Raw genomic sequence first — 24,536 nt, forward strand, 5'->3', positions numbered from 1 at the left:
AAGAGGCTTTTCTACTGACTCTGAAAAACACCAAAAGAAAGATGCCCAGGGTCCCTGCACATCTGCGTGAACATGCCTTGGGCATGCTGCAAGGAGGTATGAGGACTGCAGGGAAATAAATTGCAATGTCCGTAAGACAGAGCTACAGGGAGACAGGACAGACAGCTGATCGTCCTCGCAGGGGCAGACCACGTGTAACAACACAGGATCGGTACATCCGAACATCACACCTGCGGGACAGGTACAGGATGGCAACAACTCCCTGAGTTACACCAGGAACGCACAAAACCCTCCATCAGTGCTCAGACTGTCCGCAATACGCAGAGAGAGGCTGGACTAAGGGCTTGTAGGTCTGTTGTAAGGCAGGTCCTCACCAGTCATCACCGGAAACAACGTCACCTATGGGCACAAACCCACCGTTAGGACTGGAAAAAGTGCTCTTCACTGACGAGTCGCGGTTTTGTCTCACCAGGGGTGATGGTCGGTAAGATTCCAGTTCACAGCAGGCGGGAGTGACACTGTGCTAGCTAGCTAGCTAGCAAGTAGGACTCCAGTTCACAGCAGGCGAGAGTGACACTGTGCTAGCTATCTAGCTACCTAGCTAGCAGGTAGGAGTCCAGTACACAGCTGGCAGGAGTGACACCGCTGCTAGCTATCTAGCTACCTAACTAGTAAGTAGGAGTCCAGATCACAGCAGGCAGGAGCGACACTGTGCTAGCTATCTAGCTACCTAGCTAGTAAGTAGGAGTCCAGATCACAGCAGGCGGGAGCGACACTGTGCTAGCTATCTAGCTACCTAGCTAGTAAGTAGGAGCCCAGTTCACAGCAGGCGAGAGCGACATTGTGCTAGCTATCTCGCTACCTAGCTAGTAAGTAGGAGTCCAGTTCACAGCAGGCGGGAGCGACCCTGTGCTAGCTATCTAGCTACCTAGCTATTAAGTAGGAGCCCAGTTCACAGCAGGCGGGAGCGAAAGACTCCCGATAATACAATCACAAATTATTGGAGGATTTATGTTACGCAAAAGTAGGGAGAGAGGAGAGCCCTTCTCAAATGAACAGTAATCTGCGCTGCTCGGTCATGTTGTCAACAAGGCAGCATGGTGCATCGTCCATGTTTGAACTTTCTAATTAGTTGGGAAGGTAGATAAAGCTTTTTTATCAAAAACAATCACTTTTGCATGTTTAGTTTATTCATTCGACCATTTAAAAAAAAAACAGACACACATAACACTTTTAAAAAGCTAGAAATACACATCATCGAGGACAAAGCACAATAAATTCCGGGACTTATTTCCATCGAGACAAAATGGCTAGGCAAGATCCAACAAGGTTGAACACAGGATGACAGCGAGATAATAAAACATAAAATCAAAGAAGAACATCTATCTAATCGTAGGGGACATTCAAATGGGCACAGAAGACATCAAACAGTTTTTTTAACTTCCTTTTTAAAGCTGCCCAGAGAGGACGTCATTTTTAGGCTCCAGTATACAAGAAAGTACCTTTCCCAGCATTACTCCCGAACATGTATAAGCACACAATAGCAACAGCTGATCTGGTGCTGTGATTGTGTGCATCCCTAACATGGGGGAAGTAAATCAGTTAGATATCTGGGCGTAGAACCATAAATACTCTTGTAAATCAAACCCAGTCTAATCTGGGACACCCTAGTGTAACGATCTGGGTGTAGTGTGTGTGAATTCAGGCGCAGGAAACAGAGAGTTCAAGGTAGTGCTCTTTAATGCACATACGGCGAACATAGGCCACCCCACGAAACACTGGGCGCTCACAAAAACAAATGCCCCAAACACAGGGACTAAAACAGTCCAGCAACACCCACGAACAGGAACAAACACGTTTGTCTCAAACATGCACAAATGTCACACAAACAATCAACAGGCTAAATAAATAATGAGACTACCTAGATAAATAAAGGATAAATAAATAATGAGACTACCTGGATAAATAAAGTCTATATAAATAATGAGACTACCTAGATAAATAAAGTCTATATAAATATTGAGACTACCTGGATAAATAAAGTCTATATAAATAATGAGACTACCTGGATAAATAAAGTCTATATAAATATTGAGACTACCTGGATAAATAAAGTCTATATAAATAATGAGACTACCTGGATAAATAAAGTCTATATAAATAATGAGACTACCTGGATAAATAAAGTCTATATAAATAATGAGACTACCTGGATAAATAAAGTCTATATAAATAATGAGACTACCTAGATAAATAAAGTCTATATAAATAATGAGACTACCTAGATAAATAAAGGATAAATAAATATTGAGACTACCTGGATAAATAAAGTCTATATAAATAATGAGACTACCTGGATAAATAAAGTCTATATAAATATTGAGACTACCTGGATAAATAAAGTCTATATAAATAATGAGACTACCTGGATAAATAAAGTCTATATAAATAATGAGACTACCTGGATAAATAAAGGATAAATAAATATTGAGACTACCTAGATAAATAAAATATAGAGTCTATATTTTTCTTAATCACATGCAATCAAGAGTATGACGTTATTGTGACGTTAAACCCAGATTTATTTCCAGTGCAACACTGCCATCATGTGCAGGATTGACAAAGCGATCAATTTATCAGATAATAGAAATCGGCAGCTTCTACAAAAAAATGTTAGACTCACGAGCCTCTGAACCACGCAGGCTTACATGAATGGTTCGCTGCTCGGATATCAACCATTCGTGTAAGCTCGCGGGATCAGGCGGCTCGAGAGGCTACAGAAAAAAACGTCACACTTAATTTGCATAGTCCCATATAGCAGATCTACACATGGTCAAACTATCAACAAACGTATCTGCTTGCTCCTGTTACTTCCCTTCGCTTGTTTCCCTTTAGACGTACCTATACACAGCGCTAAATGGAAAAACTACATGGAAAAACTACATGGATAGCAATTAACTAAAAAATCAATACAATCTTACAGGAGACGTGTTGGGAAATGGTCTTACCTGTGTAATGTCTGTCATCTTCAACATGGACACGCGGTGGAAGAACAAAACAGAGAATTGTGTTAGTTTCAATACACACAATACATACTGGATATAGAACTACTTTTTATCTTACTGTAAACAGAGCCATAAACTTACAGAGCCATACACTAACAGAGCCATACACTAATAGAGCCATACACTAACAGAGCCATACACTAATAGAGCCATACACTAACAGAGCCATAGACTAACAGAGCCATAGACTAACAGAGCCATAGACTAACAGAGCCATAGACTAACAGAGCCATAGACTAACAGAGCCATACACTAACAGAGACATACACTAACAGAGACATACACTAACAGAGACATACACTTACAGAGACATACACTAACAGAGCCATACACTAACAGAGCCATAGACTAACAGAGCCATACACTAACAGAGCCATACACTAACAGAGACATACACTTACAGAGACATACACTAACAGAGCCATACACTTACAGAGACATACACTTACAGAGCCATAGACTAACAGAGCCATACACTAACAGAGCCATAGACTAACAGAGCCATACACTAATAGAGCCATACACTAACAGAGCCATACACTATCAGAGCCATAGACTAACAGAGCCATACACTAACAGAGACATACACTAACAGAGACATACACTAACAGAGACATACACTAACAGAGACATACACTAACAGAGACATACACTAACAGAGACATACACTTACAGAGACATACACTAACAGAGCCATAGCCTAGCAGAACAAATCCAAAATTGGTTCTGGTAAAAATGTACATCAGGTAGTCCTAAGATCCACTTTTTGATCAAAGCACTATATCGCTTCAGTATCTTTACTCACAGTGGCATACGGGTTTGGGAGAGTCCCACTTGCCCAGCTTGTTGCAGTGTGTTGAGTTCCTGCCAACCAGGATGAATCCTGGCAGACAGCTGTACTGCAGTACCGTCCCCTCCACTGGGGGCCCTAGGGGCCACTGGGATACGCGCCCGTTCTCCAGAGACGTCCACACCCGCGGGCACTGTAGTACTAGGGGATGGAAGGATAGATTAGGGTTAGAGAGGCTATGGGTGAGAGGGAGGGCTGAGGGAGGGAGGGAAGGGGGTGTCAGGGTTAGAGGGGGTATGGGTGAGATGGAAGGAAGGAGGGAGGTAGGTAGGTTTGAGGGGGTTGGGAGGCAGGAGAAAATGTATTCCTCAGGTTTTAGGTTCTAATATATGCTTCCATAATGTTACTGTATCATTCACCCTGTACTATAACATGCAAGTGGACAAGCAACTGAGCCTGTGAAGATTTTTCATAAAAACACAGAAAAGATAACTAAAGAGTGGAACACAGTGAGTCGACATGGGGTTACAGTGAGTCGTCAGGGGTTATAGAGAGTCGTCAGGGGTTACAGTGAGTCGACAGGGGTTATAGAGAGTCGACAGGGGTTACAGTTAGTCGACAGGGGTTATAGAGAGTCGACAGGGGTTACAGTTAGTCGACAGGGGTTATAGAGAGTCGACAGGGGTTATAGAGAGTCGACAGGGGTTATAGAGAGTCGACAGGGGTTATAGAGAGTCGACAGGGGTTACAGAGAGTCGACAGGGGTTAAAGAGAGTCGACAGGGGTTACAGAGAGTCGACAGGGGTTATAGAGAGTCGACAGGGGTTATAGTGAGTCGACAGGGGTTATAGAGAGTCGACAGGGGTTATAGAGAGTCGACAGGGGTTATAGAGACGTACCATCGTTGCCATGAAAAAGCTGCATGCTTTCAGTGGATAGCAGTCGAGTATGTGAATGGATGTTAGAGGGCCTTACCTCGTTCTAAAAGGAGTAGACACCCTGTTTTGAAGGGGCTGAAAGTAGACAGTACGCACGATGGAGAAAGACGGGTCGAAGCAGAAAGAGATGGAGAGTTTATGAGTAACCTTGACTAAGACTGGACTTTCGTTAGCTGCCCAATGCGAATGCCTAGACTTTAGCTCTGTGGGCTAACACAGTCTTGTGGTGCACAGGACACCCAGTCCGTCACACGTGGAAGCAAATATATGGATATATGGTCAGTTATGGATTAGTGTATTAGAGTAGAAGAGATACTCACAACATTTGCTGCGCTGGGTGAGGTCAGTCCAGGTACCGTTGGGGAGACACTTCCTAACATTGGGACCTACGATCACTCTGTTCCCTCTGCAGATGTACTCAATTTCATAGTCCAGAGGTAGCACATGCACACTGCGGATCTGGATACACACACACACACACACACACACACACACACACACACACACACACACACACACACACACACGTAACGTGAGATAGGGAGCTGTACCTGTTGAATAATTGTCATCTACATTTGTTACTATCTAGTACAGTACATAAACCTGCGTCCCCCTACCTGCTCTTGGGTCAGTCCTCTGTACCTTATCCCTCCATCTCTGGGAGGACGGATTATAGCACAGCCTCCTGGGAACGAGAGGAGAGACACACCGTCAGATAAACAAGAAATGACCAGGACATGATGAGAGCCAACCAGTCAGCCAGCCATCCAGCCAAACAGTCAACTAGCCAGCCAACCAGTCAACCAACCAACCAGTCAGCCAGCCAGGCAAACAGTCAGCCAGCCAACCAGCCAACTAGCCAGCCAGTCAACCAGCCAAACACTCAACTAGCCAACCAGTCAACCAGCCAGCCAACCAGCCAAACACTCAACTAGCCAACCAGTTAACAAGCCAGCCAGCCAACCAACAAGCCAGTCAGCCAGCCAGTCAGCCAACTCTGTCCTCTGGCTTAGTCTCAAATGGCTCTCCATTCCCTTTATAGTGCACTACTTTTGACTAGGGTCCATAGAGCTCTGATCAAATGTAGTGCACTATGGAAATAGGGTGCCATTTTGGGATGCAACCTTTCTGTCAGATCTCTCTGTATGTTAGTCTGTTAGCCTTTTCTGCCTGTAAACACTGTCAGTACCTGCCCGTGGCCACTAGATGCAGCTCTATACCTACTGACTACTTATCAGACCTCAATGATCTTTTCATGATTCCTCGCATCCTATGTCCTCGCCTCTTTTTCAACTGTATTGGAGGAGGAGATTCAAAGTCCCTCCCCTTGTGACCTTCTCCAATGGGTTTTGAGAAGGAGGAGCGTTACCTGGAGCATTAGTCAGGAAGTCCAGCCTCAGCTGCTTCTCTATGTACTCCATGTCAACCTGTGCCTTCTGAAACATGGCCTCCAGTTTATCAACCACTTCTCCATGTTGAGTAGTTTACATTCTGTCTTCTTAGGAGGGCCTACAGTAGCACAGCAGCACCTAGATATTCTGCCAGACCTGGACCCTGACAGGAAATCTCAGTAAAACAACAACAATGGGGTTCCAAAAAAGGTCCAGTTGCCGTGGCCACAAACACAAATTCTATCGAGAACCGTTGCCCTAGAGCACACAAAAAAACTATACATACCTCGGCCTAAACATCAGCGCAACAGGTAACTTCCACAGAGCTGTGAACCATCTGAGAGACAAGGCAAGAAGGGCATTCCATGCCATCAAAAGGAACATAAAATTCGACACCAATCAGGATCTGGCTAAAAATACTTGAATCAGTTACAGAACCCATTGCCCTTTATGGTTGTGAGGTCTGGGGTCCGCTCACCAACCAAGAATTCACTAAATGGCACAAACACCAAATTGAGACTCTGCATGCAGAATTCTGCAAAAAATATCCTCCATGTACAACATAAAACACCAAATAATGCATGCAGAGCAGAATTAGGCCGATACCAGCTAGTTATCAAAATCCAGAAAAGAGACTTTAAATTCTACAACCAACTAAAAGGAAGCGATTCCCAAACCTTCCATAAGGAAGCCATCACCGACAGAGAGATGAACCTGGAGAAGAGTCCCCTAAGCAAGCTGGTCCTGGGGCTCTGTTCACAAACACAAACAGACCCCACAGAGACCCAGGACTGCAACACAATTAGACCCAATCAAATCATGAGAAAACAAAAAGATAATTATTTCCAATGTGTCAAGTAATTAACAAAAAAACAGAGCAGACTAGAATGCTATTTGTCCCTAAACAGAGAGTACACAGTGGCAGAATACCTGACCACTGTGACTGACCCAAACTTAAGGAAATCTTTGACTATGTACAGACTCAGTGAGCATAGTCTTGCTATTGAGAAAGGACGCCATAGGCAGACCTGGCTCTGAAGAGAAGACAGGCTATGTGCACACTGCCCACAAAATGAGGTGGAAACTGAGCTGCACTTCCTAACCTCCTGTCCAACGTATGACCATATTAGAGATACATATTTCCCTCAGATTACACAGATACACAAAGAAATTGAAAACAAATCCAAAATGTTTATTTATTTTCCCTTCTGTACTTTAACTGTGTTTTTACAATCCCTTTGGCACTAATTTCAGAGCCTTGTGGTCATTTTTCAAAACTCTAGACACAAAACTCAAAACGGTCATCACATTGTAACACAAGCTATCCAATGTTCAAAACATTGCATTGTGCATTCATATCTTTAAAGAAACCTTGCACTTGCAAGAATCATTGGTTCAAATAACTCATTTACCATGAAATACCATAGGAACATTCATTTAGATCAACCACACACAAGACACCGATAGTTTCACTGTGTAGTTGTTCGTTCATTCATTAAATATTGTAGTAAAAAATATGTGATACAGGTTTCATGATGAATACTACAGACACAGTGGAATCATTCCTTGAATCAAAGCAAAAATAATTAGCTACAAAAAAAGAAAAAAACTACAGTAAAACATCACTGCAGTGTTCCTCACCTGGCTTACTGTAAAACATCACTGTAGTGTTCCTCACCTGGCTTACTGTAAAACATCACTGCAGTGTTCCTCACTTGGCTTACTGTAAAACATCACTGCAGTGTTCCTCACCTGGCTTACTGTAAAACATCACTGCAGTGTTCCTCACCTGGCTTACTGTAAAACATCACTGCAGTGTTCCTCCCCTGGCTTACTGTAAAACATCACTGCAGTGTTCCTCCCCTGGCTTACTGTAAAACATCACTGCAGTGTTCCTCACCTGGCTTACTGTAAAACATCACTGCAGTGTTCCTCCCCTGGCTTACTGTAAAACATCACTGCAGTGTTCCTCCCCTGGCTTACTGTAAAACATCACTGCAGTGTGCCTCACCTGGCTTACTGTAAAACATCACTGCAGTGTTCCTCACCTGGCTTACTGTAAAACATCACTGCAGTGTGCCTCACCTGGCTTACTGTAAAACATCACTGCAGTGTTCCTCACCTGGCTTACTGTAAAACATCACTGCAGTGTTCCTCACCTGGCTTACTGCAAAACATCACTGCAGTGTTCCTCACCTGGCTTACTGTAAAACATCACTGCAGTGTTCCTCACCTGGCTTACTGTAAAACATCAACTGCAGTGTTCCTCACCTGGCTTACTGCAAAACATCACTGCAGTGTTCCTCACCTGGCTTACTGCAAAACATCACTGCAGTGTTCCTCACCTGGCTTACTGTAAAACATCAACTGCAGTGTTCCTCACCTGGTTTACTGTAAAACATCACTGCAGTGTTCCTCACCTGGCTTACTGTAAAGCATCACTGCAGTGTTCCTCACATGGCTTACTGTAAAATATCAACTGCAGTGTTCCTCACCTGGCTTACTGTAAAACATCAACTGCAGTGTTCCTCACCTGGCTTACTGTAAAACATCACTGCAGTGTTCCTCACCTGGCTTACTGTAAAACATCACTGCAGTGTTCCTCACCTGGCTTACTGTAAAACATCACTGCAGTGTTCCTCACCTGGCTTACTGTAAAACATCACTGCAGTGTTCCTCACATGGCTTACTGTAAAACATCACTGCAGTGTTCCTCACCTGGCTTACTGTAAAACATCACTGCAGTGTTCCTCACATGGCTTACTGTAAAACATAAACTGCAGTGTTCCTCACCTGGCTTACTGTAAAACATCACTACAGTGTTCCTCACATGGCTTACTGTAAAACATCACTGCAGTGTTCCTCACCTGGCTTACTGTAAAACATCAACTGCAGTGTTCCTCACCTGGCTTACGGTAAAACATCACTGCAGTGTTCCTCACCTGGCTTACTGTAAAACATCACTGCAGTGTTCCTCACCTGGCTTACTGTAAAACATCACTGCAGTGTTCTTCACCTGGCTTACTGTAAAACATCAACTGCAGTGTTCCTCACTTGGCTTACTGTAAAACATCACTGCAGTGTTCCTCACCTGGCTTACTGTAAAACATCAACTGCAGTGTTCCTCACCTGGCTTACTGTAAAACATCACTGCAGTGTTCCTCACATGGCTTACTGTAAAACATCACTGCAGTGTTCCTTACCTGGCTTACTGTAAAACATCACTGCAGTGTTCCTCACCTGGCTTACTGTAAAACATCACTGCAGTGTTCCTCACCTGGCTTACTGTAAAACATCACTGCAGTGTTCCTCACCTGGCTTACTGTAAAACATCAGTGCAGTGTTCCTCACCTGGCTTACTGTAAAACCTCACTGCAGTGTTCCTCACATGGCTTACTGTAAAAAGCTAAACAAAGGATTGATTACTGTACTTCAATATTTCCCTCAACCCTGTCTCGTGGATTTGGCCACAGGTTCTCATCCACATCACAATGGATGTTTTCATTAGCCAAACATCTTGGGAAGAATCTTCGGGCGAATCCAGGCCTGACACTGGTCTGCCGTGATGTCATTGCATGCGTCATCCATGGCCTGGAGAAGAACGGCTTGTTCGTGAGGGCGCCTATCATATACCAAATCTGACATTACTAGACCATAGAAACAGTGTCTGATAAAGAATGATGATGAAATATTACATCCATAGATAATGTAGTCCAATTGGTTCATGTTCCACGGTAAATTGGTGTCAATGGATCTCGTTATCCTGAAACTTTCATGATCTTAACATGGAATATTGTTTGTCAGTTTCCATAAAACTATACATTAACAGTAATGCAACAGTTACTTGTACAACTAGCAGTTGTATCAATAGATAGTGAGATCATTGTAATGACAGGAATAGACAGTCATCTCAGATGTAATGTGTGAATTTCATTTTTAAATGGTAATACTTTGATGTTAAGTTGTGTCATTTTGAACAGGTGATTTAAGTTCAATGAACAAATTATATTTTTACTGTTCATTTTTATTTTGCTTTTGTTTATTATCTACCTCACTTGCTTTGGCAATGTTAACATATGTTTCCCATGCCAATAAAGCCCTTGAATTGAATTGATTGATTGAGATCAGAGAACCCAATAAAATGCCCTTGTCTAGTGAAGGAGATCGTACACAGATGGGGAAGGTAGACAAGCTCTGATGAACACGCCAACAAACAGCCGTGTCACCTGAGGACTGAATACTCCCTGAAACACACACCACACTATCTCACACACACACCTACACTATCTCTCTCACACACACACACACACACACACACACACACACACACACACACACACACACACACACCTTGCAATACAACACAATTAGGCCATTTACATGAATGCAATATTGCTAGCTGATTAACATTGTAGGCTAGCTTCACACTGTTGCTGTATAGGCCTAGCAGATTTAACAGGATGTAATTGTCATTGGAGTGATGTCACTGCTGCCATCCGCATCATAGCATATTGTTCTCTCACAAATCTGAATGTGGGTATTCCATCTGCTGTGGTCATGTTGTCAGTGTTAGCTGATTAACAGCGTAGCTGGAAAACTAGCTATAGGGTTTTTGTCTACGAGATAACAGCCTGTGTCCTCTCAACAGGCCACATAGCATCATGTTTCTCACATAGAAACTATAATCCAGAATTTTGATTCTGTTTCTATGATTTTGCATACATCTCAGTGATGTGCTGTGGGTATTCCGTCTGTTCTGCTGTGTTGTAACTACCTCTCTATACCCCATCTCCCTGAGGAAGTGTGTCTGTGTGCATGCCTGTATTTGTTTTCCTACACTATTAGTACCCCAACGTCCTAATAATTCAACTTAATACTGTTAAAAAGGTAGGAAAACATTAACTTATTTGAAACAGCAGGACTTTTTTTTCAGGTCCTGAATTTGTTCAAATGCTATTTTAAGCTTAAGGGTTAGGGCTATGTTTAGGGTTTGGGGGTTTAGGGCTATGTTTAGGGTTAGGGCTATTTTTAGGGTTAGGGCTACGTTTAGGGTTAGGGCTATGTTTAGGGTTAGGGTTATGTTTAGGGTTAGGGCTATGTTTAGGGTTAGGGCTATGTTTAGGGTTAGGGCTATGTTTAGGGTTAGGGTTAGAGTTTAGGGTTAGGGCTATGTTTAGGGTTAGGGCTATGTTTAGGGTTAGGGTTTTGGGAGTATAGGGTTAGGGCTATGTTTAGGGTTAGGGCTATGTTTAGGGTTAGGGTTTTGGGGGTTTAGGGTTAGGGTTATGTTTAGGGTTAGGGCTATGTTTAGGGTTAGGGTTATGTTTAGGGTTAGGGTTAGAGTTTAGGGTTAGGGCTATGTTTAGGGTTATGTTTAGGGTTAGGGTTTGGGGGTTTAGGGTTAGAGTTTAGGGTTAGGGTTTTGGGGGTTTAGGGTTAGGGCTATGTTTAGGGTTTTGGGGGTTTAGGGTTAGGGCTATGTTTAGGGTTTTGGGGGTTTAGGGAAAATAGGATTTTTATTAGGCAAAAAATATACACTACAAAAAGTCCAGAAATGTCCCCAAAACACAGCTGTAACCCTAACCCTAACCCTAACCTAACCCTAACCCTAACCCTAACCTAACCTTAACCCTAACCCTAACCCTAACCCAAAACACAGCTGTGTGTTAGGGTTACCTAACCCTAACCCTAACCCTAACCCAAAACACAGCTGTGTGTTAGGGTTACCTAACCCTAACCCTAACCCAAAACACAGCTGTGTGTTACCTAACCCTAACCCTAACCCAAAACACAGCTGTGTGTTAGGGTTACCTAACCCTAACCCTAACCCTAACCCAAAACACAGCTGTGTGTTAGGGTTACCTAACCCTAACCCTAACCCAAAACACAGCTGTGTGTTAGGGTTACCTAACCCTAACCCTAACCCTAACCCAAAACACAGCTGTGTGTTAGGGTTACCTAACCCTAACCCTAACCCTAACCCAAAACACAGCTGTGTGTTAGGGTTACCTAACCCTAACCCTAACCCAAAACACAGCTGTGTGTTAGGGTTACCTAACCCTAACCCTAACCCAAAACACAGCTGTGTGTTAGGGTTACCTAACCCTAACCCTAACCCTAACCCAAAACACAGCTGTGTGTTAGGGTTACCTAACCCTAACCCAAAACACAGCTGTGTGTTAGGGTTACCTAACCCTAACCCTAACCCAAAACACAGCTGTGTGTTAGGGTTACCTAACCCTAACCCTAACCCTAAACACAGCTGTGTGTTAGGGTTACCTAACCCTAACCCTAACCCTAACCACAGCTGTGTGTTAGGGTTACCTAACCCTAACCCTAACCCAAAACACAGCTGTGTGAACAGTGGTGGAAAAAGTTCCAAATTGTCATAGTTGAGTCAAAGTAAATATACCTTACTGTGAGGCTCCCGAGTGACGCAGCGGTCTGAGGAACTGCATCTCAGTGCAAGAGGCATCACTACAGACCCTGGTTCGATTCCAGAATGTATCACAACCACCCGTGATGGTTGGTCATTGGGCGGCGCACAATTGGCCCAGCGTCGTCCGGGTTTGGCCGGGGTAGGCCGTCATTGTAAAATAAGAATGTGTTTTTAACTGACTTGCCTAGTTAAATAAATAAAACAGAACATTTATTTTTATTTCATCTTTATTTAACTAGGCAAGTCAGTTAAGAACTAATTCTTATTTACAATGACGGCCTTGGAACAGTGGGTTAACTGCCTTGTTCAGGGGCAGAACAACAGATTTTTACCTTGTCAGCTCGGGGATTCGATCTAGCAAAAATTACTTTAGTAAAAGTGAAAGTCACCCAGTTAAAATACTACTGGAGTAAAAGTCTACAAGTATTTGGTTTTAAATATAATTAAGTATCAGGAGTAAATGTAATTGCCAATATATACTTAAGTATAAAAAAAAGTTGAAATAATTTTAGATTCTTTATATTAAGCAAACTAGACTGCACAACATTCAGACATCATCTAAAAACAAAGCATGTGTTTAGTGAGTCCTCCAGATCAGAGGCAGTAGGGATGACCAGGGATGTTCTCTGTTTAGTGAGTCCTCCAGATCAGAGGCAGTAGAGATGACCAGGGATGTTCTCTGTTTAGTGAGTCCTCCAGATCAGAGGCAGTAGGGATGACCAGGGATGTTCTCTGTTTAGTGAGTCCTCCAGATCAGAGGCAGTAGGGATGACCAGGGATGTTCTCTGTTTAGTGAGTCCTCCAGATCAGAGGCAGTAGGGATGACCAGGGATGTTCTCTGTTTAGTGAGTCCTCCAGATCAGAGGCAGTAGGGATGACCAGGGATGTTCTCTGTTTAGTGAGTCTGTCAGATCAGAGGCTGTAGGGATGACCAGGGATATTCTCTGGTTAGTGAGTCCTCCAGATCAGAGGCAGTAGGGATGACCAGGGATGTTCTCTGTTTAGTGAGTCCTCCAGATCAGAGGCAGTAGGGATGACCAGGGATATTCTCTGTTTAGTGAGTCTGCCAGATCAGAGGCAGATGGGATGACCAGGGATGTTCTCTGTTTAGTGAGTCTGTCAGATCAGAGGCTGTAGGGATGACCAGGGATATTCTCTGGTTAGTGAGTCCTCCAGATCAGAGGCAGTAGGGATGACCAGGGATGTTCTCTGTTTAGTGAGTCCTCCAGATCAGAGGCAGTAGGGATGACCAGGGATGTTCTCTGTTTAGTGAGTCCTCCAGATCAGAGGCAGTAGGGATGACCAGGGATGTTCTCTGTTTAGTGAGTCCTCCAGATCAGAGGCAGTAGGGATGACCAGGGATGTTCTCTGTTTAGTGAGTCTGTCAGATCAGAGGCTGTAGGGATGACCAGGGATATTCTCTGGTTAGTGAGTCCTCCAGATCAGAGGCAGTAGGGATGACCAGGGATGTTCTCTGTTTAGTGAGTCCTCCAGATCAGAGGCAGTAGGGATGACCAGGGATATTCTCTGTTTAGTGAGTCCTCCAGATCAGAGGCAGTAGGGATGACCAGGGATGTTCTCTGTTTAGTGAGTCCTCCAGATCAGAGGCAGTAGAGATGACCAGGGATGTTCTCTGTTTAGTGAATCTGTCAGATCAGAGGCTGTAGGGATGACCAGGGATATTCTCTGTTTATAAGTGAAGACCATTTTTCTGTCCATGTAACGAGTACTTTTGGGTGTCAGAGAAAATGTATGGAGTAAAAAGTACATTATTTTATTTATGAATGTAGTGAAAGATAGTAAAGTACTTTACACCACTGTGTCTGTCTGTCTGTCTGTGTGTGTGCGTGCGCGCGAGTGTGTGTGTGTCTGTGCGTTTGTATGTCTGCCTGTGCGCGTGTCTGTGTGTGTGTCTGTGCATGTGTATGTGTGTCTGTGCGCGTGTCTGTGTGTGTGTGTCTGTGTGTGCGTGCGTGCGCGCGAGTGTGTGTGTGTGTCTGTGCGTGTGTATGTCTGCCTGTGCGCGTGTCTGTGTGTGTGTCTGTGCATGTGTATGTGTGTCTGTGCGCGTCTGTGTGTGTCTGTGTGTGTGTGTGTGTCTGTGTATGTACGCGTTTGTATGTATGTCTGTGTGTGCGCGCAAGTGTGTGTGTGTGTGTGTGTCTGTGCGTGTGTATGTGTGTCTGTGCGTGTGTATGTGTGTCTGTGCGTGTGTATGGTGTGTCTGCGCGTGTGTCTGTGCCTGTGTTGTGCGTGTTCGTGTGTGCAGCTCCCTTGAGGACGGTTGCATCTGGAACCTGTGATTACGGCCCGGGTTCACCCACAGTATCACCTGCTAATTACACCATCCCAACACCCCCTCAGTCAGAGCACACACACACCCGTCCCATCCTTTGGAACCAGAGGGCAGGTAAGATCACTGGACGTGACTCCAATCACAACCACTGGGGGTTTATGTGTTATATAATATGTACTAGGTTGGAATATTTTCCCAGTATTTTACAACATGTTCTATCCTGAGAATAAATCCCTTTTCTCCCAGGGAACCCTGGTATTTCCCGCCAAAACTGGAAGCGTCATTAAAAATCATTATAAAGAATTGAAATATATGTCTGGATTTGATTAGAGCTTTGATCTAAAATGCAAGCCTGATGCTACCTGAGCCTGATGCTACCTGAGCCTGATGCTACCTGAGCCTGATGCTACCTGAGCCTGATGCTACCTGAGCCTGATGCTACCTGATTTACCATCGTTATGTTTGGAGGAAAAAGGGGTAGGCTTGCAAGCCGAAGAACACCATCCCAACCGTGAAGCACGGGGGTGGCAGCATCATGTTGTGGGGGTGCTTTGCAAATTTGCAAATAAATTCATTAAAAATCCTACAATGTGATTTTCTGGATTTTTTTTTCTCATTTTTTTGTCTGTCATAGTTGAAGTGTACCTATGATGAAAATTACAGGCCTCTCTCATCTTTTTAAGTGGGAGAACTTGCACAATTGATGACTGACTAAATACTTTTTTGCCCCACTGTAGCAACAGCATCAACTTCCGGTAGACATGCAAAGCTCAACTGAAAGGTTACCGTTTGGTTACAGTATACTGAAATATATAGTATGAAGTATATAGTATATACTCATTAAGCATGTAGTATATTAGTATTGGTATTTGAACACAGTTTGGGTATGTGAGTATATTGATAGAATGTGTATGTCTGCTTTGATGGCAGGTTTGAAACCGATTATCAGCATGGATATTGAAATACCGAAGTGTAATGTGTGGGGCCATTTGGTCAATGAAAAGTGAGTGTGTGGGGCCATTTGGTCAATGAAAAGTGAGTGTAGGGGCAATATTTGGTAAATTTATGACAGGAAAGTATGGAGAATTCACTTACCCTAACCAACGAAACTATAAAACGCTTATGGTATTTTCTCAGTCCTGGTTAATACATTTAAATAATTTTTTTCAGCAGTAAGCGTTAGGGAGAATTAACACGGAATATAGATGTAACTTGTAACAACGTTAAAAAAAACAACTAATGAGGGTTTCCATCAACAACAACGAAAAAACATGAGTTATTATTATTATTGACCTTGATCTGTTTCTAAACCAATGAATGTCGATTCAACTCGTTGATCGCTAAATCCACGTTGCGCATGTGAAATCTTTGCAAAGAAACACTTGGATGAACTTTAAGGCTATTTTCTGGTAATTGTGTCGTATTCTTAACATCAGGCACATAATAACAACCCATTATAATTGGGTTATTTGCGGGATGTACTGGTCGTTTCAATAGCGTTGGGTCCATGTTACTGACTCAATTGAAGTTGTGGACAGAAAGAGGCTCACGTATTGTGAACTATTTTAAATCTCATCGAAATGTATCTTTTCTCTGAGGAATTGACTGATGTATTTTGTGGATTTGGAGCATTACATGTTAAAACCTCTTAAGGATCCAACCCTATTTTTTTTTTCAAATTTTCACCTAAAATTACATACCCAAATCTAACTGCCTGTAGCTCTGGACCTGAAGTAAGGATGTGCATATTCTTGGTACCATTTGAAAGGAAACACTTTGAAGTTTGTGGAAATGTGAAATTAATGTAGGAGAATGGGGGAGGGGGGGGCATTGACACTGATCCTGTAGAGGTTAATCGTGTAATATGTATAATAATATATATAATAGAGGTTTAAAGTATTAGTGTACAGTTGTAGTGTAAAGTAGTAGTGTAAAGTAGTCGTGTAAAGTAGTCGTGTAAAGTAGTCGTGTAAAGTAGTCGTGTAAAGTAGTAGTGTAGTAGTAGTGTAAAGTAGTAGTGTAGTAGTAGTGTAAAGTAGTAGTGTAAAGTAGTAGTGTAAAGTAGTAGAGTAAAGTAGTAGTGTAAAGTAGTAGTGTAAAGTAGTAGAGTAAAGTAGTAGAGTAAAGTAGTAGTGTAAAGTAGTAGTGTAAGGTAGTAGTGTAGTAGTAGTGTAAAGTAGTAGAGTGAAGCAGAAAGGGAATATCTAGGAGAGGTTGGTATTAAACATAGAGTAATATTGTTAGGGTAGACTACAATGAAAACATTGTCTTCTAGTAAGGAGAGAATAATCATGGTTTGGTTTCTTAAATTTTCTAAACCTTACGAAAACATTGATAAGGAGGCTTGATGTACATTTGATGAGTGTAGACAGTATGTGAATGGTAACAAACTCAGCAAAAAAAGAAACGTCCCTTTTTCAGGACCCTGTCTTTCAAAAATAATTTGTAAAAATCCAAATAACTTCACAGAGCTTCATTGTAAAAGGGTTTAAACACCGTTTCCCATGTTTGTTCAATAAACCATAAACGATTAATGAACATGCACTTGTGGAACGGTCGTTAAGACACTAGCAGCTTACAGACGGTAGGCAATTAAGGTCACAGTTATGAAAACTTAGGACACTAAAGAGGCCTTTCTACTGACTCTGAAAAACACCAAAAGAAAGATGCCCAGGGTCCCTGCTCATCTGCGTGAACATGCCTTAGGCATGCTGCAAGGAGGCATGAAGCATGCAGATGTGGCCAGGGCCATACATTGCAATGTCCGTACTGTGAGACGCCTAAGACAGCGCTACAGGTAGACAGGACGGACAGCTGATCGTCCTCGAAGTGGCAGACCACGTGTAACAACACCTGCACAGGATCAGTACATCCAAACATCACACCTGTGGGACAGATACAGGATGGCAACAACTGCCTGAGTTACACCAGGAACGCACAATCCCTCCATCAGTGCTCAGACTGTCCGCAATAGGCTGAGAGAGGCTGGACTGAGGTCTTGTAAGGCCTGTTGTAAGGCAGGTCCTCACCAGACATCAGCGGAAACAACGTCACCTATGGGCACAAACCCACCATCGCCGGACCAGACAGGACTGGCAAAAAGTGCTCTTCTCTGACGAGTCGTGGTTTTGTCTCACCAGGGGTGATGGTCAGATTTGTGTGTATCGTCAAAGGAATGAGCATTACACAGAGGCCTGTACTCTGGAGCGGGATTGATTTGGAGGTGGAGGGTCCGTCATGGTCTGGGGTGGTGTGTCACAGCATCATCGGACTGAGCTTGTTGTCATTGCAGGAAATCTCAACGCTGTGCATTACAGGGAAGACATCCTCCTCCCTCATGTGATACCCTTTCTGTAGGCTCATCCTGACATGACCCTCCAGCATGACAATGTCACCAGCCATACTGCTCGCACTGTGCATGATTTCCTGCAAGACCAGCGAAGAGCCCGGATCTCAATCCCATTGAGCACGTCTGGGACCTGATGGATTGGAGGGTGAGGGCTAGGGCCATTCCCCCCAGAAATGTCCGGGAAATTGCAGGTGCCTTGGTGGAAGACTGGGGTAACATCTCACAGCAAGAACTGGCAAATCTGGTGCAGTTCATGAGGAGGAGATGCACTGCAGTACCTTAATGCAGCTGGTGGCCACAACAGATACTGACTGTTACTTTTGATTTTGACCCCCCTTTGTTCAGGGACACATTGTTCATTTTCTGTTAGTCACATGTCTGTGGAACTTGTTCAGTTTACGTCTCAGTTGTTGAATCCTGTCATGTTCATACAAATAAGTACACATGTTAATTTTGCTGAAAATAAACGCAGTTGACAGTGAGAGGACGTTCCTTCTTTTTTGTTGCAAAGTTTATGCTAATGAGTAATTTTTTTAGCACTCTAATGATGCGATACTTTAGTAATACAAGGTTAGATAATGACTAGTGGTAATGGAGACTACCGCGCCCGCTGGGGGGGGGGGGGGGGGGTTGCTGTGATTCAAGCCTTAGCATCTTTTTCAAAAGAGCAGTAACAAATCCTCTTGAAAGCAGCAGGACAGGAAAATGGTACATAGCGGTGTATGGCCTAGATCAATAGTGGTTCATAGAGATTACGGTTTTTATGTTAAGGGAGACGTAGGAGACCAAACAATAATGGTTCATAGAGATTACAGTTTTTATGTTAAGGGAGACGTAGGGCCAAACAACTTTTTAATAGATGCCAGGGATAAAACATCACTGATCCCTTATGCTAAAGAAATGTTTTGTTTCCAATACAGGAGAATGGGGGTAGTAATTATTTTTTCTCTCCCTCTTTGAAATGTTTCCCGAGGCTACAGTTTTTAGGAGAGAGCAGTGAGTGAAATTCTGCAGTGGAGTTAGTGTAAAGGTATCCGGATTAGGCAGTAAACTACCAAATGAAATAAGTGTCACGACTTCCTCCGAAGTCGGTCCCTCTCATTGTTCGGGCGGTCGATGTCACCGACCTTCGAGCCATCGCTGATCCATTTTTCACTTTCCATTGGTTTTGTCTTGTCTTCCTTCACACCTGGTTCCAAATCCCATCAATTAGGTGTTGTGTATTTAACTCTCTGTTTCCCCTCATGTCCTTGTGGGTGATTTTTTGTTGTAAGTGTTGGTTAGTTATGTTCTGGTTTTGCACCCTCTTATTTTTTGGAATATTTATTCAACTGCTCCGTTTATACCCAAGTTCACTCTCCTGCGCCTGACTTCCCTGCCACCAGCACGCACCCATTACAATAAGGCCTGGCCATTTGTTTGTTTTTACCATATTTATTTTTATTTTACCTTTATTTAACTAGGCAAGTCAGTTTGTATAAGAGCACATAACAGGGTGTACAACAGTAAATAACAGGGTATATAACATTGTATATAACAGGGTGTTTAACAGTAAATAACAGGGTATATAACATTGTATATAACAGGGTGTTAATAGAGTATATAACAGGGTGTATAACATTACATAACAGGGTATATAACATTGTATATAACAGGGTGTATAACAGGGTGTATAACATTACATAACAGGGTATATAACATTGTATATAACAGGGTGTATAACAGTAAATAACAGGGTATATAACATTGTATATAACAGGGTGTTAATAGAGTATATAACAGGGTGTATAACATTACATAACAGGGTATATAACATTGTATATAACAGGGTGTATAACATTACATAACAGGGTGTATAACAGGGTATATAACAGGGTGTATAACATTGTATTACAACAGTATATAACAGGGTACGTAACATGGTATATAACAGTATATAACAGGGTATATAACAGGGTACGTAACATGGTATATAACAGTATATAACATGGTATATAACAGGGTGTATAACAGGGTACGTAACATGGTATATAACAGTATATTTCTATTTTCTATTAATTAAAATATGTGGAACTCTACGCACACTGCGCCTTGGTCTACCCATTTCGACGAGCGTGACAGAAGATCCCACCACAACTGGACCAAGCAGCGTGCTCGGGAGGAGATGGCATCCTGGTCTATAGAGGAGGTTGAGGAAAGAATAGCCTGGACTTGGGAGGAAGTATTGGAGAGGTATGAAAGCCTGCCGTGGTAAGCAGACGGAGGCTGCGAACGAGGATCAACGACGACTCCGGGGTTCGCAACCAAGACGCAAGCACGAGAGGCAGCCCCAAATATTTTTGGGGCGGGGGCACACGGGGTGGTTGGCGGAGCCAGTTTCCAGACCAGAGCCAACTCCCCTCACTCGCTTTAAGGAGCGGGGGACCGTTCAGGCACCATGTTACGCGGTGATACGCACTGTGTTTCCAGTGCGCCTTCACAGCCCAGTGCGTCCTGTGCCAGCGCCCCGCACTTGCCGGGCTAAAGTGAGCATCCAGCCAGGACGGGTGGGCCAGCTCTACGCTCCAGGCCTCCAGTGCGTCTCCACCGTCCAGTATGTCCTGTGCCTCCTCCCCGCACTCGCCCTGAGGTGCGTGTCATCAGCCTGGTGCCACCTGTACCGGTCCCACGCATCAGGCCTCCAGTTTGCCTCCACAGTCCAGAGCTTCTGGCGACAGTTCCCGGTCCAGAGCTTCCGGCGACAGTTCCCGGTCCGGGAACCTCCTGAGACGGTCGGCGGTCCGGGAACCTCCTGAGACGGTCGGCGGTCCGGAGCCTCCAGCGAAGGTCTGCAGTCCAGAGCCTTCAGCGAAGGTCTGCAGTCCAGAGCCTTCAGCAGGGGTTCTCAATTCAGAGTCTCCGGCGACAATCCACGGTCCGGAGCCTCCAGCGACGACACACGGTCCGGTTCCTCCTGCGACAATCCCCGCACCAGAGCCGCCATGGAGGAAGACGTCGCATCTGCGAGCGGAGTGGGTACTTCGCCCCGCACCGGAGCCAGGGTATATAACATAGTGTATAACAGGGGATATAATAGGGGATATGTAACAGGGTGTAAAACAGTATATAACAGGGTATATAATGGTATTTAACAGGGGGTATGTAACAGGGTATATAACAGTATGTAACAGGGTATATAACAGAGTGTATAACACGATATTCTGCCTGAGAGCTTTAGTGTCATACCACTATAACATGTGATAACAAGCGGCGGATGTTCACAGCAAATGTCCATTCGTGTTATGGCACCGCTCTTTCGTTTCTGGTCGATTGGTTTTTAACCCTGGGGTTTAGTCTAGCCTGCCATGCCTTCACTGTTGGAAGTGGCTTGAAATGGTGGCTGGCTGTCTGGCTGTCTGTGGTAATAGTCTACATCCCAAATGGCACCCTATTCCCTACATAGGACTCTGAACAAAAGTAGTGCACTATGTGAATAGGGTGTCATTTGGGACACAGAAGTGGTCTCAGGAGCAGTCACAGTGGTTTTTGTGCCAATGTGCTGACTGATCTGGTTGATGACAAAGGAGTCCATACATATGAACAATACCAATACGTGCAAACTAAGCCATCAAAACACAGGGAGGAACTTCGACCATTGCAGAGATAAAGTACCACGCATACACACACACATACAAGCACACACACACACACACACACACACACACACACGCAAGCACACACAGTCACTCACACACACGTCAAAGACACACATTTGAATGAAAGCAAAAATTCATTACCCGCAGATGTATTGTGTTTGGCCGCCGTGAGGAAGGGGAACATCAAGACAATTAAACTAAGTAATGACAGGGCCATCCCTCCACCTGCGGAAAGAAGAGGAGAGGTGGAGAGATATTAAGAACGGGGGGAGGAGAGAGAGCGTTACATTGAAGATGGATAATACAAAGAGACAGAGAGACCAAGAGGTGGAGGGTAAGAGAAAGGAAGAGGGAGAATATGGCAGAGAGAGAGAAGAGAGAGAAAGGATTTGAGAGAGAATTATCCATGCGGGGAGAGAGAAAGAGAGAGAGAGAGAGAGAGAGAGAGAGAGAGAGAGACCGACAGAGACGAGAGGGAGAGAGAAAGGGAGAGAGCGAGAGCGAAAGAGACTCAGATAGCAACAAACGTTCCCACAAATTCAGAGGGGGGAGACAGATAGAGAAAGAGAGGAGTGGGGGAGAGCGATGGTGAGAGAGAGAGAGAGAGAGAGAGAGATGGTGAGGTACAATAAAAGAGAGCTAGATGTTACATATATATATAATCACTAATGAACAAAGAACCTTGGTGGGTGTTCCATCTAACTACAGTGCCTGTCTCTGTCTTTGTTATTTCATTAGTTTGAATGGCATCAGTAGTATGGTGCCAGTCCATTTCCTCCACTACTACAACCTACTGTAGTGACTGTCCAGTCACCACTTACCTAAACTCTCGCGGACAGAATACGAGCATCTGACAAATTACCCAAGATTTTAGTTCTGAGTTAACCACTTACCCAGTGTATGGGCATGCATCAACCCAGCGCCAGTCCCATTCCCATTCCCAATCCCAGTGCCAGTCACCTGTTTTCCGGGCCTCTGGCAAGTTTCGATGGGGGTGCCACAGGGTTCAATTCTCGAGCCAACTCATTTCTCTGTATTCGTCAATGATGTCGCTCTTGCTGCTGGTGATTCTCTGATCCATCTCTACGCAGACGACACCATTCTGTATACTTCTGGCCCTTCTTTGGACACTGTGTTAACTAACCTCCAGACGAGATTCAATGCCATACAACACTCCTTCCGTGGCCACCAACTGCTCCTAAAAGCAAGTAAATCTAAATACATGCTCTTCAACCGATCGCTGCCCGCACCTGCCTGCCCGTCTAGCATCACTACTCTGGACAATTCTGACTTATATTTGTAGTTGTCCACATATTCTAGGTGTCTGGTTAGACTGTAAACTCTCCTTCCAGACTCACATTTAGCATTTCCAATCCACAATTAAGTCTAGAATCGGCTTCCTATTTCGCAACAAAGCATTCTTCACTCATGCTGCCAAACATACCCTCGTAAAACTGACTATCCGACCGATCCTTGACTTCAGGGATGTCATTTACAAAATAGCCTCCAACATTCTACTCAGCAAATTGGATGCAGTCTATCACAGTGCCCACCACTGCAACCTGAATTCTCTCGTTGGCTGGCCCTAGCTTCATATTCGTCGCCAAACCCACTGGCTCCAGGTCATCTATAAGTCTTTGCAAGGTAAAGCCCTGCCTTATCTCAACTCACTGGTCACCATAGCAGCACCCACCCGTAGCACGCGCTCCAGCAGGTATATTTCACTGGTCATCCCAAAGCCAACTCCTTCTTTGGGTGTCTTTCCTTCCAGTTCTCTGCTGCCAATGACTGGATCGAATTGCAAAAATCACTAAAGCTGGAGTCTTATATCTCCCTCACTAACTTTAAGCATCAGCTGTCAGAGCAGCTTACCAATCATTGCACCTGTACACAGCCCATCTGTAAATAACCCACCCAACTACCTCATCCCCATATTGTAATCAATTTTTTTGCTCCTTTGCACCCCAATATCTCTACTTGCACATTCATCACTCCAGTGTTAATTGCTAAATTGTATTTTTTTCACCACCATGGCCTATTTATTGCCTTACCTCCTTACTACATTTGCACACACTGTATACAGATTTTTCTGTTGTGTTATTGACTGTACGTTTGTTTATGTGTAACTCTGTTGTTGTTAGTGTCACACTGCTTTGCTTTATCTTGGCCAGGTCGCAGTTGTAAATGAGAACTTCTCAACCAACCTACCTGGTTAAATAAAAGACCCAGACCCAGTCCCAGTCCTGTTCCCAGTCCCGTTCCCAGACCCAGTCCCAGTCCTGTTCCCAGTCCCGTTCCCTAGACCCAGACCCAGACCCAGTCCCGTTCCCAGACCCAGACCCGTTCCCAGACCCAGTCCCAGTCCTGTTCCCAGTCCCGTTCCCAGTCCCGTTCCCAGACCCAGTCCCGTTCCCAGACCCGTTCCCAGACCCAGTCCCAGTCCTGTTCCCAGTCCCGTTCCCAGAACCAGTCCCAGTTCTGTTCCCAGACCCGTTCCCAGACCCAGACCCGTTCCCAGTCCCAGACCCGTTCCCAGTCCCAGACCCAGACCCGTTCCCAGTCCCGTTCCCAGACCCAGTCCCATTCCCAGACCCAGTCCCAGTCCTGTTCCCAGACCCAGTCCCAGTCCTGTT

At 44.2% G+C, this 24,536-nt stretch overlaps 1 protein-coding gene across 1 annotated transcript in view; it reads right to left on the reverse strand.

The window, feature by feature from the left end:
* The window catches only part of LOC110487865 (gamma-aminobutyric acid type B receptor subunit 1), a 265,484-nt gene that overhangs the window by 215,088 nt on the left and 25,860 nt on the right, over positions 1 to 24,536 (reverse strand). Inside the window, exons 2-6 of the mRNA XM_036970908.1 lie at positions 22,045 to 22,128; positions 5,411 to 5,478; positions 5,114 to 5,252; positions 3,871 to 4,056; positions 3,009 to 3,026 (exon numbers count right to left, since the gene is read on the reverse strand). Coding sequence (XP_036826803.1) covers positions 3,009 to 3,026; positions 3,871 to 4,056; positions 5,114 to 5,252; positions 5,411 to 5,478; positions 22,045 to 22,120 — 487 coding nt within the window. The 5' untranslated portion in view covers positions 22,121 to 22,128. The remainder of the gene's footprint in view (positions 1 to 3,008; positions 3,027 to 3,870; positions 4,057 to 5,113; positions 5,253 to 5,410; positions 5,479 to 22,044; positions 22,129 to 24,536) is intronic.

This window comes from Oncorhynchus mykiss, chromosome 32, assembly GCF_013265735.2.
Source record: "Oncorhynchus mykiss isolate Arlee chromosome 32, USDA_OmykA_1.1, whole genome shotgun sequence".
Taxonomy (NCBI): Eukaryota; Metazoa; Chordata; class Actinopteri; order Salmoniformes; family Salmonidae; genus Oncorhynchus; species Oncorhynchus mykiss.